Source organism: Hyperolius riggenbachi, chromosome 11 (assembly GCF_040937935.1).
Source record: "Hyperolius riggenbachi isolate aHypRig1 chromosome 11, aHypRig1.pri, whole genome shotgun sequence".
NCBI classification, from domain to species: domain Eukaryota; kingdom Metazoa; phylum Chordata; class Amphibia; order Anura; family Hyperoliidae; genus Hyperolius; species Hyperolius riggenbachi.
In genome coordinates this window covers 136,131,528-136,149,435 of record NC_090656.1, presented here as the reverse complement: position 1 = coordinate 136,149,435, position 17,908 = coordinate 136,131,528, and the positions used below count along the sequence as shown (strand labels likewise).

The 17,908-nt window shown below is 43.5% G+C and overlaps 1 protein-coding gene across 1 annotated transcript; it reads left to right on the top strand.

Annotated features, from left to right (window-relative positions):
* Positions 1-292: 292 nt before the first annotated feature.
* Positions 293-14,847, top strand: GPHA2 (glycoprotein hormone subunit alpha 2). Its single transcript, XM_068260251.1, has 4 exons — positions 293-337; positions 1,928-2,029; positions 4,390-4,574; positions 14,582-14,847. Exons 2-4 carry the CDS (start codon positions 1,933-1,935, stop codon positions 14,681-14,683), a joined length of 384 nt encoding a protein of 127 aa, XP_068116352.1. The 5' UTR covers positions 293-337; positions 1,928-1,932; the 3' UTR covers positions 14,684-14,847.
* The last annotated feature ends 3,061 nt before the right edge of the window (positions 14,848-17,908 follow it).

The following is a 17,908-nucleotide window of genomic DNA, read 5'->3' as shown; positions in this document are numbered from 1 at the left end:
ATGTGATGTTTATAGTCAGAATAGCTTCTCTGGAGACACCTGTTGTTAGTTGTGACAGTAGAGCTAGTCATAGAACATTATACATTGTAAACGTACAGATTACAGAATAATATTTTCCAATATAGTGGTAATGATTGAATACAATGCCTTTCACTATTCTGGATCATTGTGAGAGCCCGAAGGAAGGGATGGGCATGAGAGGTGGGTGGTATTATGGAGAATCAGGTGTGGATGGGTGTGTCTATAAACAGAGTATATAGCTCTGTATCCCCCCATAGTCAATGAAACTCAATGACAGGGAGGAAATTACAGAATAACTGCACTCAGCATTATACAGGTAAGATGCTACAGAAAGCACTTCATACTTTTTACTTTACGTAATAATATTAACATTTTTATAGAAAAACCGAACCAGGAAATCTCCAGCCTTAATTCAAGAAGAAGCTGAAAATATATTTTCTGTAATGAATTCCGTATACAATATTTATCAACTGTTTGATCAAGGGGATTTATGCACAAAATATACCTAATTAATGATCTCTCTTTATGTATTTCTTACCTTATCTAAAAAAGTGAAATTTCCAAGCAAAAATTTCTCAAAATAATTAGTCTTTCATTAACTTCAGGTGCATACATACATCATTTAAATTAGCCAATAAGGGAGTGAACCACTAGTTTACCAGGACAAGCTATAACAAAAAGAGCTAGTACTTTAAAAATACCAGCCACGTTTATTTTAAAATTATAGTAGGTGAAAACTGAGGAACTGTGTAATTTTTCATTTTTTTTCTTCTTTCTCTTTAAAACACTTAGGAAATAAAATAATGCACGAGGAAAAAAGCATCCAATGAAAATCTAGTTTCTTACTTTCGGAAAAAAACCAAAAAAACTGTCTATTTTACTAAGGTGTCATAAGTAGTAAAAATAGTTCAATGGGATGTAAATAATTTCTGATTGCATACAAAATTCATGTAAATTATGTGCAACTTGATTTTGGACCAATCAGAATAACTTCCTGTCAAGGTTTAATGGTCCAAGTTCAAGAATTTACATCAAATTTGAATTAAGTTATGATAAAGGTAATGCTGATTAAATAGAGGCATAGCTAAAATGTCAAAACTACTCTTGTCCATAAGGGGAAAACTGGTCTTGATGCAAAGTGGTTAAAAGCTCTCATTCAGATTCTAAGAAAACGCTGATCGCATTTCAGGATTGGACATCCATCTGAACGTAGCTTTTGGGGCTCTCTCCAATAGGAATATCATAAGTGTCTTGTACTTTTTTTTGTAGTTTCCTTTTATGTGCCTTTGCCTGGGTCCTATTCGAACATAGCGAGGGAAAAGTGAGTACATTAGCAGTTATGTGATTTCAGCCTCACACTGGTGCCTACAGTGAAATCATTTAAAAAAAACAACAACAAAAAAAACCTCTAGTTTTTCTATATTTAATAAATAAATTGCATGTAGTTGCTGCATGCAACTGCGACAACAGAACCACAAATTCAAAGACACCCTGGCATCCCTGACCCTGACTATGATCTAATATGACCCAGGTAAAAGTAGGAAATTCTAGCCATTCTGTGTCACATACATTTTAATTTAATCCATTTCAAGTTTTCCGGGTCATTTATTATACACAGTAGAATCCCTTTATAATAATCTCCAAATGGACCTGGCCCAGTAGTTTATTTACTATATCAGCAGTTTATTATATCTGGATTGGTCATAGCTCATACATTCATACAGGCACATGTTCGGGGCCTGGGGACTAAGTTTAATACAGCCAGAGGTTTATAATATCAGTATACTATAACGAGATTCTACCATACTCACTGAAGAAGCCTGGAGATCCTCAGATATAGTAAATCAGGCTCTCAGTAGGACTTCTATGAACAGTTGGTAAAACTGTATTTTCTCTTCTCCTTCAGGCATCATGTACCTGACACTTGCCTCACTCCTCCTCATGCTTGTTGTACTCATACCAAAGACCCAGAGTCACGGTTCAGCAACCCCCGGATGCCACATTCATCGTAAGTGAGCAGTACTGCAATCTATTATTATTACAATTATTATTTATATATTATAATATTATTCAACATTCTGCATTATAACGCCTCCCTCCTATATGTGATGGTAGTTTGGTGGATTACTAGAATGTAAAGAGTTATATGTAGCTGTCCAAAATGGATCTAAGAAAAAAATGTGGCCAAAAGTATTATAAACATTATAGTTAGATTAGTACATTTATATACTTATAGTGTATATAGTGTCTTCTCTGGGCGGCTTGTGACCGTGCACGCCCGTGTGATTACATACCCGGCGCACACAAAAGACACCATGCGCATGCGCAGCACAGTATTTACGGAGCAAAAGTCGCTAACCACTGCGAACAGGAAGAGGAAAATGGGAGGCAATGCGTGCGAACAGAAGCAGACGCCTGGCCACAGGAGGTGCGATCAGCCTATGCGCACCTCCCCCCACACACACACACAGGACATCACATTATTTTTAGATTTTATTAAGGACTAATATAACCTTTAAATAAAAGGATATTTAAAGAAGCCAATAACCCTACTGGGTTCTGTCAGTTCCCTTTATTTTGGTCCTGAGATGAAACTTTTCTTCACCTCTTCTCTAAAAAACACAGTTGATACACTTGATCGTGTGTGTGTGTGTGTGTGTGTGTGTGTGTGTGTGTGTGTGTGTCTGTGTGTGTGTGGCGTGTGTGTCTGTGTGTGTGTCTGTGTGGCATGTGTGTCTGTATGTGTGTGTGTGTGTGTGTGTGTGTGTGTCTGTGTGTGTGTGGCGTGTGTGTCTGTGTGTGTGTGGCGTGTGTGTCTGTGTGGCATGTGTGTCTGTATGTGTGTGTGTGTGTGGCGTGTGTGTGTGTGTGTGTGTGTCTGTGTGTGTCTGTGTGTGTGTGGCGTGTGTGTCTGTGTGTGTGTGGCGTGTGTGTCTGTGTGGCATGTGTGTCTGTACGTGTGTGTGTGTGGCGTGTGTGTGTGGCGCGTGTGTGTGTGTGTGTGTGTGTGGCGTGTGTGTGTGTGTGGCGTGTGTGTGTGTGGCGCGTGTGTGTGTGTGTGTGTGTGTGTGTGTGTGTGTGTGTGTGTGTGTGTGTGTGTGTGTGTGTGTGTGGCGTGTGTGTGTGTGGCGTGTGTGTCTGTGTGGCATGTGTGTCTGTGTGGCGTGTGTCTGTATGTGTGTGTGTGTGTGTGTGTGTGTGTGTGTGTGTGTGGCGTGTGTGTGTGTGTGTGCGTGTGTGTCTGTGTGTGTGTGGCGTGTGTGTGTGTGTGTGGCGTGTGTGTCTGTGTGTGTGTGTCTGTGTGGCGTGTGTCTGTATGTGTGTGTGTGTGTGTGTGTGTGTGTGTGTGGCGTGTGTGTCTGTGTGTGTGTGTGTCTGTGTGGCGTGTGTGTGTGGCGTGTGTGTCTGTATGTGTGTGTGTGTGGCGTGTGTGTGTCTGTGTGGCGTGTGTGTCTGTGTGTGTGTGTGTGTGGCGTGTGTGTCTGTGTGGCGTGTGTGTGTGTGTGTGTGTGGCGTGTGTGTGTGTGTGTGTGTGTGTGTGTGTGTGTGTGTGGCGTGTGTGTGTGTGTGTGGCGTGTGTGTCTGTGTGTGTGTGGCGTGTGTGTCTGTGTGGCGTGTGTCTGTATGTGTGTGTGTGTGTGTGTGTGTGTGTGTGTGGCGTGTGTGTGTGTGTGGCGTGTGTGTCTGTGTGTGTGTGTGTCTGTGTGGCGTGTGTGTGTGGCGTGTGTGTCTGTATGTGTGTGTGTGTGGCGTGTGTGTCTGTGTGGCGTGTGTGTGTGTGTGTGGCGTGTGTGTCTGTGTGGCGTGTGTCTGTATGTGTGTGTGTGTGTGTGTGTGTGGCGTGTGTGTGTGTGTGGCGTGTGGCGTGTGTGTGTGTGTGTGGCGTGTGTGTGTGTGTGTGGCGTGTGTGTGTGTCTGTGTGTGTGTGTGTGTGTGTAGTGTGTTTGTGTGTGTGTGTGTGTGTCTGTATGTGTGTGTGTGTGTGTGTGTGTGTGTGTGTGTGTGTGTGTGTGTCTGTGTGTGTGTGTGTGTGTGTGTGTGTAGTGTGTGTGTGTGTGTGTGTGTGTGTGTGTGTGTGTGTGGCGTGTGTGTGTGTGGCGTGTGTGTGTGTGGCGTGTGTGTGTGTGTGGCGTGTGTGTGTGTGTGTGGCGTGTGTGTGTGTGTGTGGCGTGTGTGTGTGTGTGTGGCGTGTGTGTGTGTGTGGCGTGTGTGTGTGGCGTGTGTGTGTGTGGCGTGTGTGTGTGTGTGTGTGGCGTGTGTGTGTAAAGTAGCCATGTGTATAGTACAGTAATCAATTTTAATAATAGATTTTCACTGATGTTAAATTTGACTAGTTATTAAATAAAACTGTATTTGTTTAACTTGCAGCATTTAATGTTACAATAAGAAGTGACCGAAAAGGAACATGTAGAGGAACACAGATTATCAATGCCTGTGTGGGTCATTGTGAATCCAGTGCGTTCCCATCTAAGTATTCAGTGTTGGCTGCCAGTGGATTTAAGCACAATATAACATCCGTGTCACAGTGCTGTACAATCAGCAAAATGAAAAAGGTGGGTGTCAGTAATGATGTATGTCAAAACGCAGAAATGTGGAGATTAAATAGTAAGAGAAGCCCTGATTCAGTTCATTTTTCACTGATTACGCAGAGAGCTCATGGTGACCCAAAGTCTTCTTACCAAAAAAAGCGATACGTTTTCCCTTTTAAAGTGGACCTGAACTCAGAACTTCCTCTCTGCTCTAAAAGATACACAACAGCATAATAACCTTTAAACAAAAAACATTTCTTTGTTACAGCTGATCAAGCTTAAAGTGGACCTGAACTCTTGCACAGGACAGAAGGAAAACATAGAGGAATGCTGTGTAGAGAGTGTAGCCTGTTTAGTTCCCCCTCATTTGTGTCTAATCAGAAGTTGTAATATGATCGATACCCTGTGTCACATGACTGCCACGGCAGAGATGGCAGATAAGCTCATCTGAAAGCACAGGCTGTTAACAGGAAGGAGTCAGGAAGTAGAAACACTGCAGGTATATTTTAGGATTTGTATCAGCCGTAACAAAGAAATGTTTTTCTTTAAAAAGACTCTGTAACAAAATTTTCAGCCTTATTTCTTCTATCCTATAAGTTCCTATACCTGTTCTACTGTGGTCTGGATTACTGCAGCCTTTTCTAGTTGCACTGTCTCTGTAATAGATCAATTCATCTTTTCTTGTCAAGCCTTGTCGAGACAAAGAGGAATGCACTGTCTCTGCTGTGAAATGGAGAAGTTATGCACGCCCCCTGCATGCTCACCTGTGCGTGAGTCACAGGCAATGTCTCTGCTCACAGCCAGAGTCTCTGCAAGGCCGGTGGAGCTGAGACATTTCAAACAGCTGTGAGTGCAGAGAGATCAATGCAGAGCTCAGACAAGCAGCTAAGGCAACACATGGGAGTAACATTCCAGCAATCAAGTCACATTTGAGAGGAGCCTCTGCAAACAGGCACCTGCTCTGATGATGTATTTCCTGTTTGGCAGCCATCTTCATTGTTTACAAAAACAATGAATAAAACAGTGATTTTATCACCAGGAAAGCAGCAGGAGCGGCAAAAATGTCACAGAGAGGGCTAGGAGAAGACGACAAACAGGCTGGTACGTTTATTTATGTAAGATTTTCACAGTACAGATTCTCTTTAAAGGGTATTATGCTATTGTGTATCTTTTAGAGCAGAGAGGATGTGCTAAGTTCAGGTCCGCTTTAAATCAAACTGTAAGCTCTGTGCTGCTCGATGCAGGGCACAGCTATGGGCCATCAATCTCCCACCTCTTCTGTTCTGCCCCCATCCCACAGAGATTTTCTAATATGTCCAAATCAGACTTTTGATCAATAAACAGCACAATATAGATTGAAAATCAATCAGCTGGATATGTATGACCAATAGAATACTGGCAGATCCATTTAAAGTGATCAAAGTCGAGGTGGGTATGGCCAGCTTTAAATATTATTGCCTAACTCGAGTGATAAAATTAAGACTAATAAGTTTAGCAATGACAGGAATCAATTGTGAACGCAACAAACAAAACGCAAAGGCTATTGATCAGAGCAGATTGTCAAAATGATGGTGTAATCATGGCAGAATGGTTAACTACAGTTGTACCTGGCTGGCAGGCTTCAATCCTTCCTTGCCAGCAAGCTGCTCCTGTGTGGACAGGTCACAGACTAGTCAGTTTAGCCTCCAGTCCCTCTGATGGCTCTAAAAGCTGAGCTATAAAGAGAGGGAGGAGGGAGAGAACTATGGGCCAGATTTATCAAAGCATTACCGACAGTTTTTTCTTCTAAAACTGTTCTAACCAGCAGAAGAACTGTTCTGCATGATAGTAAGAAACTTCCCAAAGCCTATGTAATAGCGGCAGTTTAGCGTGGATTTCTAGAGCTACACTGCAGTTAAGAAAAGTGCAAATCCATTCCTTAACTGCTGCAGATAAGAAGTGCTCATTAGCAGTTCTAAAGACAGTGCAGGCTAGATGTGATTTGTGAAGGGCTTCTCCCCCCTCACTCAGAGCTTGCTGACAGCAGGTGTGTTGGTTACCTCAGCAACAGCAATTCCCGTCACACACTGCACTGCCTAATGCTGAATACACATGATGCGTTTTTGCGTTCGTTTTTGGGGTCGATTCGCGTCGATTCGATTATTTCCAACATGCTCAATTCGGATTTCGATCGTTTTTGCCGTCAATTTGGCATCTTTAACATGCAATCGACGGCAAAAACGATCGAAATCCGAATCGAGCATGTTGGAAATAATCGAATCGATGCGAATCGAATGCAAAAACGAACGCAAAAACGCAACGTGTGTATTCAGCATAAGAGACCTTCCTAGCTCCTTCTAGTCCTTACAGTTTAAGAATGAATCTGCACTATCTAGTGATTTCTTAGGATGTCTGAGACAGTTCTGAACGGATTTCTAAAAACCTCCTAATATTTTGTCTCAGACACTCTTGATAAATCTGGCCCACAGTGTGTGTGCCTGTGTACTTATCTCTGTAGCAGAACATTGCTGCAGAGAGCTTTTTTAAAGAGTTGCTGTGGTGCAGCTCATAACTTTTCCTGTGGAGGAGATGGTGAATGACGGCAGCAAATAAGACTGTTTACAAAGAAGAGAGAGCCTGGCTCTTACCTGGCCTTGTCTTAGAACTGTGAGAGCTGCACATCAACCATTATAGTTTGTCTTTGAAGTGCACCTGTTATGACAAAAGTGGGGAAGCTGCCATTGCTGACTTAAGGTCCACATGGGCAGGGGCAATAAATCTTTATGTAACCCCTTGAACTCCACTGGGCCCCAATCAATTGCTTGGGTTGCTGGTCGGTAATTCTGCCCTGCCAGGGTCACTCGGGCATCAAACTTGCTCCTGTACACATGCTAAATTCTCACTATATTGTCACCTAAAGCTATGTATACACTCATGTCTACAGTTGGCTGAAGCAGCCAATAACAACCACCTCAGCCAATAGTTAGGCGTGTGCACAGTAGCCCCTGACTGCTGCCCAGCAAACAATCTGACTGGCGGATCAACTTGAATGAGTGGCAGCCAACTTTATTGTGCATGCTGCTCCCCCCCCATGACGTGACATCACATAAGTACAGCTCTGTTGTCCCTTCAACCCCCCGCATAGCAACAGAGCGTGTAGTCAGCTGTATAGCTGACTGTGCTTCTGTTCATCCTGGCTCACTGATGTCGCCCGAGGGGATACGGTCCCAATCCCCAACAGGCAACATCAGTCAAAAGCAGGGGTGTTTCTAGCCACTTTGTCACTCCAGGCAAGAAAACCTGTACATGTGTGTCTCCCTCCGAGTCCTGCCCACTGTGTCCAGACCCACACAGCAGCAGGCATGATGCTATATGCCCCTATCCATTCCCAGGCCAGAAGCCACATGGGCGAGCGGGGGGGGGGGGGGGGACGGAATCAGGGCCATCCAGGATGCATATATAAAAAATTATCAAGAGAGAGCAGCAGTCAGATCTGTAGAGATGGCACTCACTGTGAGTGAGGTGTGTGTGTCGTCTCTGCTAGTTTGTGCGCACTGCACACACTGCTCAGTCAGGTCAGCCAGGTGTCAGCCGGCGCCGCGGTAGCACTGGTCCCTCCGTCCTGCCTGCGCCACACACGGTGCCTCAAGCACGTGTGACAGGCGGGGGCGGAGTTAGGGGCGGCGCCGGCGCGGCGTGTAAACAAGCTAGCGTGCGGCAGCCGCACGCTGTACACAGCGAGAGGGAGAAAGGGCGGACCAATAGTTGGCGGCATCGCACTCGCACATAAACTAATGTGCGTGCGTGCGTGCGGTGCTGCTGCTGCTCGCTCGGAGAGGAGGAGAGGAAGGGGCGAACCAGTAGGCGGCGCCGGGCACAGGCTGAGATGCCTGTCACAGCCGGCGCCGACCTGGCTGAAAAAAAAATAAAAAAAATAAACACGCACAGAGCGGCTACTTGCCGAGAGGGCGCCCACTTCCACCCACGGCGCCATAGGCAAAAATTTAGAGTTGCCTAGTGACTCAGACGCCCCTGGTCAAAAGTGTGCACACACCTTAATCAGCTGCCCAGGCCGAGTTTAATCTAGTGTGTGTACATAGCTTTAGGTCCTGCTAGAAGTATATCTGGATTCAGATTTGTTAATGCAGTTGACTCCCAGCTTTCAACACATCCCAAAATGACAAACTATCCAGAAGCCCAAGCATTAAAGGCCCTCATTAACCAAACCGTCATCCATACTGAAATGAATGGTCATATTTACAAAAGAAAATAAAGTATATCACATTTTAAAAGCTCTTAAAGTAGCAGCCTTTTGACTGTGATGCTCCTTGTTCTGTGGTCTTGGACTACGTTGTGTATATTTGTTTCCATATAGACGTGATTGCGTGTATGTAATTTCATTGTTTACATAACGTAATTATCAAGCAATATACTTATTTATTAACAATCATTAGAACCAGTGGAGAGCGGATAGCTGTAGATAAACTGGAAATATACATAATAATTCTAGAAAATACTATTTCTGACCTTGTTCCAAAAGAAGTCTAATTCCATGGACATCATGCTGAGCTCCCGTCTTCAGTAGTTTTAGTCACAGACTTGCAACAATCATGCAGCTATTCTAGGCACAGGGCTCACTGCGAAGTGAGAGCATTTCATCTGTAGACTCATTTTGGGTTAGCGAATCAGAACGAATTAGAAACTAAGGACCAGGACACAACCATGTAGGCAGCAACTCTTAGATCAAGACCACCAATGTTAGATATAAGAATATATCATTATAGGAGTGCTGGAATGAGTTTCAAGCTGTTCCTTGCTTAGTCATAAAGGACTTCAATCGCCAACTTCGCCTTACATGTATCATTATCACAGTTTGCACTGTTTGAATTTAGCATTTAAGATAAAGGTCAAGAGGTTGAGCGTTTAGCAATGTTAGACCCTCTACAACATGACTTGTGCCTTTTTAATGACATCATTCCTACTGGTATAGATAGATGGTGGTGATATTGTTTGTCTTTTAATATTTGTATGGAGCTTACATGGCAAAAGTGCATAGAAGATTGTGCCATTCAGGAATTAGTCACTGTAAGTCTATGTAGGAGCAGGTAGGTGGGCAATACGTTTGTAACTTATTTCCATGTTAGATGAAGTATAGTGGATAAGAGCTGCTGCTGGCTTCTTATGAATTTTGGTGACTCCATTTGCCAATAAGTGCTGAGGCACACTGGCCAGTGTTTTTCACAGCGTTTGTTTTGAAAAAACGCTTTCTCATTCACTTGAACCAGAATTGTGGCAAAACTGTGATTCTCCATCAAGTGAATGAGAAAATGTTTTTCAAAATGCAAACACTGTGCAAAACACTGGCCAGTGTGCCTCGGCCCTAACACAACTCACTGTGTCAAGTGAGACACAAAATAAATGACACACCCCCTGTATAAATGGATGGATTGTGTGATTAACCACTCTAGGACCGTGTCACGCTGATGGGCGTTGCCGCGGTGGTAGCCCCAGGACCGCCTAATGGTGAGCAGCATAAAGTCCTGGGGCTGGCTTTTGCAGGAGATCCCGCACACGCTGCGCGCATCTCCTGTTTGGGAGTCTCCCAGCGGAGTGGGACAGCGCTGCGTACAGTGCCGCGATCTAAGGTAGCGCTGTACAGGGGACAGCCGTGTCACTTGGCTGTCCCCTCCAGAGGGACAAAAATGATCCGCCGTGATAGGCTGAAGCCTATCACAGCCGATCGTGCTGATTGGCTGGTAGAGGGAGGGAGATAGAGGGAGGGAGGGAGGGGGGGAGAGGGAAAAAAATGGTAAAAAATATTACAAAAATAAATAAATAAATATTGACAAAAAAACAAACAAACATTGGGGGAGTGATCAGACCCCACCAACAGAGAGCTCTGTTGGTAAGCAGAAAAGAGGGGGGGGGGGGAAATCACTTGTGTGCTGAGTTGTGCGGCCCTGCAGCGAGCCCTTAAAGCTGCAGTGGCCATTTTTGTGGAAAATAGCCTGGTCTTTAGGGAGGGGTAAAGCTTGTGGTCCTGAAGAGGTTAAATACATACATATGTTGTAATGAAAGGCAAAGCAAACATTGTTAAATATGGAAGTTTAACTGTCTGCCTGTTTTAAAATTGTAAGGATGCTGTAGAATAAACTCTAGAACACACAGCAAACAATAGTTACAGTAATCTACAACATGGCTATACTGTGCATCTGCCTGCCTGGGATTACCGCGGACTGCACAGAAGTGCAGTTTGCTTACTGCAATGGATCCTGCAAATCCATTGCAGCGTGACAAGTGTGCACGGCTCCTATGTATAAAATAGGAGCCATTCACTGTCCATTTAGATATCAGCAGAGAACGGACAAAAAACATCCGTCCTCCGCTCTAGTGGGAACAGAGACTTACACTTAAACAACTTCATTTATTTATTTACTCGGCTTTCTGATAACCTGGTTTTCCTTTTGTCTGAGGCCACTCACTTTTTTGGGGAGGACCCCTCCAATGGCCTGTTACCATTCTTTTAGATCCATACCAAAGGGCAAAAGTGGGTGACTGAACCCCACCATACAAGAGGGATGACAAAATGCATCACTACTACATGCATCACTTGGAGGACATGCTTTGAAAGTGCTTGCTGATATTGATACAGAGGTGTTGAAAACTTTCTTCAGGTAGCAAATGGGAGGCCCACACACAGGACAAACTCACAGGCATGACCTATCCAAGATAGTCAAAGAGAATTTAAGCTCAAACTCTGATGCCAACAAGCTCTCAAGTAAAGAAATACCCCATAGTCAGCTAGGCATAGCCTTCTTTCAATTTGCCTTCTTATTCCCCCCCTCCCCTCCATTTTAAAAGCAAACCCAATGAATAAAACAAAGATAAAGAAGACCATTAATATTAAATATTTAATATTAAATAAAATGGAACGGCTCAATTTTTTTTTAAAACTGACATTTACATTTTTTAAAACATTTTATTTTTCTCCACTGCCAAGAATGAAAGACTATAGCATGGCTATAAAGTCTACTAAATTGATAATAGAAGAGGCTTACACCTGGATCCGTTTCTTTGAATGTGCCAGTGTGAGCCGGCCCTAGTGTTATTTTGACTGCATAAAATGACTTTTTTTAAATAAATAGCACTGTGTTTATTTTGTGCCTCCCATTCTATTCAGGTGGATTTGGCTGCACTAGCTAATGGAATAAAACAGAAAATGATAATTGTTCCCCTCTTTAATGACGTTTCTACATATTACCTTCTGAGTGTTGACCATTTTGACTTAAACTTCCATTCCCATATTGTCTATTACAGCCTGCAGTTTGGGAATTTCTTGCTTCCATATTTTATGAATGGCACACTGTCCTTTAGTATTTAAACATTTCATCCTAAAATGTGTGTGTGTGTGTGTGGGGGGGGGGGGGGGGGGGGGATACAAAGCAAAAGCTCCTCTTCAGTGACACATGCTGCTGCTGGCTCCCCCTTCCAGCAGGCAATCAATATCATCTCCTCATAGAAGATGTAGGCACCACAATGGCACAACCTACTCTGTCTACTGGTCCTTTGTCTCACTTATATCATGGCTGCCTCTAGTAGGGAGACATTGCTTTGGCGTAGTAGTTGAGTCTGTGCCCCCAGAACAAGGGTTTGTCACTGTGAACCTTACATGACCCATACAGTTGTGGTTCCAGTTGCCTGAAGTCATAAGTTCTGCCTTGGTACTGGCTGTCTGGTTCTTGTTATGTTTCTATCCCTGGCAGAACACATGCATAGTTTTTGATTGCCCTTAGAGATAAATGAAGCTGATGATTGGCTATGGAAAGCCTGACTCATTGCACAGAGTGCAGAACAATACCATACTATATGTTTGAAAGAAGGTTACAGCACATAATTTTGTTGTATTAAAACCACTTTTATACTTTTGTCTGTTTGTTGTAATGGAAGCTTTTAAATCATAATAGCCAGACCTCTACAATCATTGTTTTGCATCAGATTATTGAAAGCAGCACTTATAGCAAATCACTGTTATATATAGTAAAGTCACAATATTGTGGAGAAGGTTGCAGGCATTGCTGAAATAACCTATCATTTCTAAATTCCTGCTACCATTGTGGAGTGACTTTTCATGTATTTCTATGAGAGCTGCGGCTGGAAGCTGCAGAGAGTCTGATCACTAAACCCAATTCCACTACTGAGAATTTGCTGTGTTTCCCCTATGCAAATTCGAACTGGGAAATGCAGTCAATTGAAATCACTAGGCTGCCATCCGATTTACATGAGGGGAAAATAATTGGAGGGCATCTGAATCCCTGTAGCACACATGGCTTGGCGCAGCTAGAGGGATTTGGATGTGTCTGGCATTACAGCTGTGCTGGCATTGCTTCTCACAAGTCGCATGCCGAGCACAGTGGAAATGGGCCCTAAGGCCCCGTTCACACTGCACGCGTTACTGTCCGGATTTTGGCAACGCGTGCAGGAGGCAGACGCGCACAACATCATAAAGTACATAGACTGCACTGTCTGATGTTCACACTGCATGCGTTCTGGACCTGTGCGGTTTGCGAACGCATGCTGCACGCATTTTTTAACAAAACACGCGCCTGGCCCATTCACTTTCACTGAATGGGATCAGCTATGCAACGCATACAAACGCAGATGGCGTGCGTTCGTATGTGTTGCGTTCCGAACGCACGGCCATTCGCATTTGATGATGTGAGTGTTCCCTGTCTGGATGCTGCATCAGGCCCCATGTCACTTCAAGACAAGACAAGACAAATAACATTTATATCAAGCTTATCTCCTGGTGGACTCAAAGCGCCAGAGCTGCAACCACTAGGGCACACTCTATAGGCAGTAGCATTGTTAGGGTGACTTGCCTAAGGTCTCCTACTGAATAGGTGCTGGCTTACTGAACAGGCAGAGCCGAGATTTAAACCCTGGTCTCCTGTGTCAGAGGCAGAGCCCTTAACCATTACACCATCCAGCCACCACTTCAGGTACCATGACATGAGTATGTCTTTAGGTGCATTTTACAGAAATTAGTTTTTAGAGGCCTAAAGTAACATGGATGATCTATGCGTAACATGTAATAAAGGCGCCTATTAAAAAGGGTGCTCCATAGACCTCAATGTTAAACTGTTTTCGTTTGGCGATAATACCTGTATAAAAAGAGGGCCGAGTTAATTTAACACAATTATTTTGTTTGTAAAATCATTTGCCTAAATATAAATAGCTTGTTGTCTTTACCTTTCATATCCAGTGCTGCTGCCGCTGTGCACGTGCATGCTCCCGCGCGTTCCCGTGCGCGTGCACCAGGGACGGATCAAGACCAAGTTGCGCCTGGGGCAAGGTTAGGTTTTGGCGCCTAAAGGTCAAGTTTTGGCGCCTAAACTGCCATTCATTTTGCTGCCTTTTTAAGAATTCAACAAACTGCGCCTGGGGCAAGATACCCGCCTGCCCCCCCCCCCCTAGATCCGTCCCTGGTGTGCACGTGCATTCCAATGCGCGTGCACGTGAGATTAGTGAGGGGGAAAAAACATAGAAAAAATACATCTTTATTTCCAAGTAATGTATTGTCACCATACTTTGTACTAGGGACATAATTAAAGTATTGTGATAACCAGGACAAATAGGCAGATAAAATGTGTGGGTTTTATGTACAGTGGCAGAGTTTATATTAAAACTAGAGGGGATGAAATTGGAGAAATAGTGTACTTTTTCATTTTTTCCTTGTTTTTCCCTTTAAAATGCCTAGAAAATAAAGTAATTACTGAAAACAATTATCAACCCCAAAAAGCCTAATTGGTGAAAAAAACAAGATATAGATCATTCCATTGTGATTAGTAGTGATTAAGCTATTGGCAAATGAATGGGATGAGCACTGAAAGGTGAAAATTTGGGGTGAAGTGATTAAATAACGTTTATATCTGGCGCCCTTTTTAGCTGTGGCCCTTATTATATGCACATGGTCTATGTATTCTGACAAGTGAGTTTGTCAGTGCTGTACAGAGGAATAGCATTAAGTAAATAAACTTCCTTTTGTTTTCCAGGAGAAGGTTCGTCTTTTCTGTGGGGCATCTCGCTGGGAGGAAATAGAAATCGGCTCGGCAGAAGCATGCAAATGTGACATGTGCCGTCTGTCTCGCTATTGAGTGCTCACACTGCTGTGCTGCTAGCGCTGTCACACAAACACACCCAGAGGCTCTCACATTTCAAGATGTTTATGTATTGTGACACCATGTAGAGGATGCAGTAATCACCCACTTCAGCCAATGTACAGCTTTTTACACCAGATCCACTATGTGGGGGGGGGGGGGGGGGGGGCAATTCTGTAAAATCTATGCAAAAGGAAAAGGGTGAAACCTTTCAATACTTAAAGAGTCGCCCCTGATATATTTATTCGTTTCTGGTAGGATGAATTGTTAAACTACCTATTACATCTCTAGTGGGGAAAAATCTCAGTTAAGATGTTTAAAACCTTTAGTAATTCAATTTCTTTAGCTACTAGAAAGCAGGTATCTGATCATGTGCAAAGTTACAAATTCAGTTGTTTTATATGACTGTGTTTTCTATAAACTATTCCTGGTGTAGCCCCCACAGTGTTTTATTCCTTAATTTATAAGGTCTTGTTATATTTATAAGAATAAATATGTGTAAATTTTAATTCTGTGCAGGTTTGAAATTCAAGCACTGCGCTATAGAACATGTATTTAATATTTATAATGAATTGTGTATGGTTCAGTGTTTCCTTTCCAATAAATGTGTAAAACTTTACTGCCTCCACTGGTGTGTTGCTTCTCAAACTGTTTCCAAGTGATTTTTATGTTACTGGGTGCATTAAGTCTGCACACTCTGTGGTAATCAGATAATTAGGGATGGCCAATGAGATCTATGCAACTTCAAAATGGACTAATCAGATTTCATCTCTGCAGGATTTGCTTGATCCATTTTATGTGGAATACATTTGCATTTAAATTTGTATTATCTTGCATCAATTTGGAAATATTAGCATCTAATTGACCATCCCTACAGATTATCATCACCCAGTCCTGCTAGCTTCAACTGGATCAAGCTGAACTTGGAAAAAGGGTTACCACTGTGCATACCTTACTGTACTTTAAGAGAATTTCATGCAAAGACTCCTGGTCCTGTGAAAATTATCTTTAGCAAATGATTACAAAATATTCTCAACAAAAATAGCAAAAACAAACAGTGTAAAGAAAATGCCCAGCTGCACTAATCTTAAATATCTTACTATCCAAAGACTTTCAATGACAGACACCTATCCTCAATTTGCGGCATCGATATTCCACAGAGTCAATCATAATGATCAAATGATCGAAGCTGCATCATGGCTGCCCGATTGTTATTTTGATTGACTTCCACACAAAAGCGATTTTAATAATCAATCAGACGTGCTGGAAAAAGCTTACTAAAAAGCACTTAGTCGTGTGCATGACGGTAGCAGAGTTCAATATCCAGATGAATGTGTACCACCTGGACCAGAATTGAGTGTAGCAGTGTAGATTTGGCTCACCTATCTCTTGGCAAGCTCCTCCTATGGAAATAAAGGTTACCAATTGCTTATTGGGGTATGCTACAGGCCACCACATATTCATGAAGCTGCAGAACTACAATTACTACAGCAGATTGAAAAAGCTGCAAGTAAAAATGAGGTCATAGTTATGGGTGACTTGAACTTTCCAGACAATGGCCTCAATTCACTAAGCTTATCTCCTGTCTTTAATAACTCTTCTAGAGTTGTTACCATGGTGTTAAGGCATGTAGTATTCAGGAAACATTTTACCTCAGGCAAACCTAAAGTTAACTCTTCTGTCTTTAAGTTAACTCTTCAATCCTTAAAATAACTCCAGAGTTAAAGGGAAGGTTCAGGGAGGGTGCCTAAAAAATAAAAATCAATTTCCACTTACCTGGGGCTTCCTCCAGCCCGTGGCAGGCAGGAGGTGCCCTCGCTGCCGCTCCGCAGGCTCCCGGTGGTCTCCGGTGGCCGACCCGACCTGGCCAGGCCGGCTGCCAGGTCGGGCTCTTCTGCGCTCCGAGGCCCGGCACTTCTGCGTCCCACGCCGGCGCGCTGACGTCATCGGACGTCCGCCGGGCTGTACTGCGCAGGCGCAGAACTACTGCACCTGCGCAGTACAGCCCAGCGGACATCCGATGACGTCAGCGCGCCGGCGTGGGACGCAGAAGTGCCGGGCCTTGGAGCGCAGAAGAGCCCGACCTGGCAGCCGGCCTGGCCAGGTCGGGTCGGCCACCGGAGACCACCGGGAGCCTGCGGAGCGGCGGCGAGGGCACCTCCTGCCTGCCACGGGCTGGAGGAAGCCCCAGGTAAGTGGAAATTGATTTTTATTTTTTAGGCACCCTCCCTGAACCTTCCCTTTAAAGACAGGCTGTTTATTAACTGCATGTGAAAATAACTACAGAGGAGGTAAATTAACTACAGAGGAGGTAAATTAACTACAGAGGAGGTAAATTAACTACAGAGGAGCTAACTTAAGGAATGAAGAGATAAGATAACTCTCTCTTATGTGGAGGTAAGTTTTCTCTTGCCTTATTATCTCCAGCATGATCTTAGTGAATTGAGGCCATTGACTGGAGTATTGAGACTACCGATTCTGGTAAAAGCGGCAGATTTCTGGCAACACTACAGGACAGTTACCTTACTCAAATGGTAACGGAACCAACAACGGGGAATGCGTTACTGGATTTGATCATTTCAAATAGACCAGATAATGTATCAAATGTGCAGGTTCAAGAACATTTGGGAAATAGTGATCACAACATGCTAACGTTTGATCTGATGACTGATAGGCCGCGGGGCAGTGGGACCACTAAAACTATGAATTTTAGAAAAGCAAAGTTTTCATCGTCAGCATGGGTTTACTAAAGACAGGTCCTTTTGACTAACATGTTCAGCTTTTATGAGGTAGTGAACGCTAACATGGATATTGGGAATGCTGTAGATGTGATATACTTGGACTTTGCAAAAGCCTTCGACACTGTTCCCCACAAAAGTCTGGTGCAAAAGTTGAGGATGCAAGTACTGGGGAAGAGTCTGTGTGCATGGATAGGGAACTGGCTAATGGACAGAAAACAAAGAGTTGTGGTCAATGGATCATACTCAAAATGGGTGGCTGTTAGCAGTGGGGCCCCACAGGAGTCAGCACTGGGCCGAGTGATCTTCAATTTATTTATTAATGATCTAGTAGATGCAGTAGAAAGCAATGTTGCTATTTTTGCAGATGATACAAAATTGTGCAGAATCATCAACACTCAGGAAGATAGTGACATATTGCAACAGGATCTGGATAGGATGGCTATATGGGCACATAAATGGCAGATGAAATTCAATGTTGAAA

What these genes read in the sequence shown, in the direction of transcription:
- GPHA2 (XM_068260251.1), top strand. Translation starts at nt 1,933, where the DNA reads ATGTACCTGACACTTGCCTCACTCCTCCTCATGCTTGTTGTACTCATA. An exon ending in CCCCGGATGCCACATTCATC is followed by an intron (nt 2,030 to 4,389) that starts GTAAGTGAGCAG and finishes TTTAACTTGCAG; the next exon opens with CATTTAATGTTACAATAAGA. An exon ending in CAATCAGCAAAATGAAAAAG is followed by an intron (nt 4,575 to 14,581) that starts GTGGGTGTCAGT and finishes TTTGTTTTCCAG; the next exon opens with GAGAAGGTTCGTCTTTTCTG.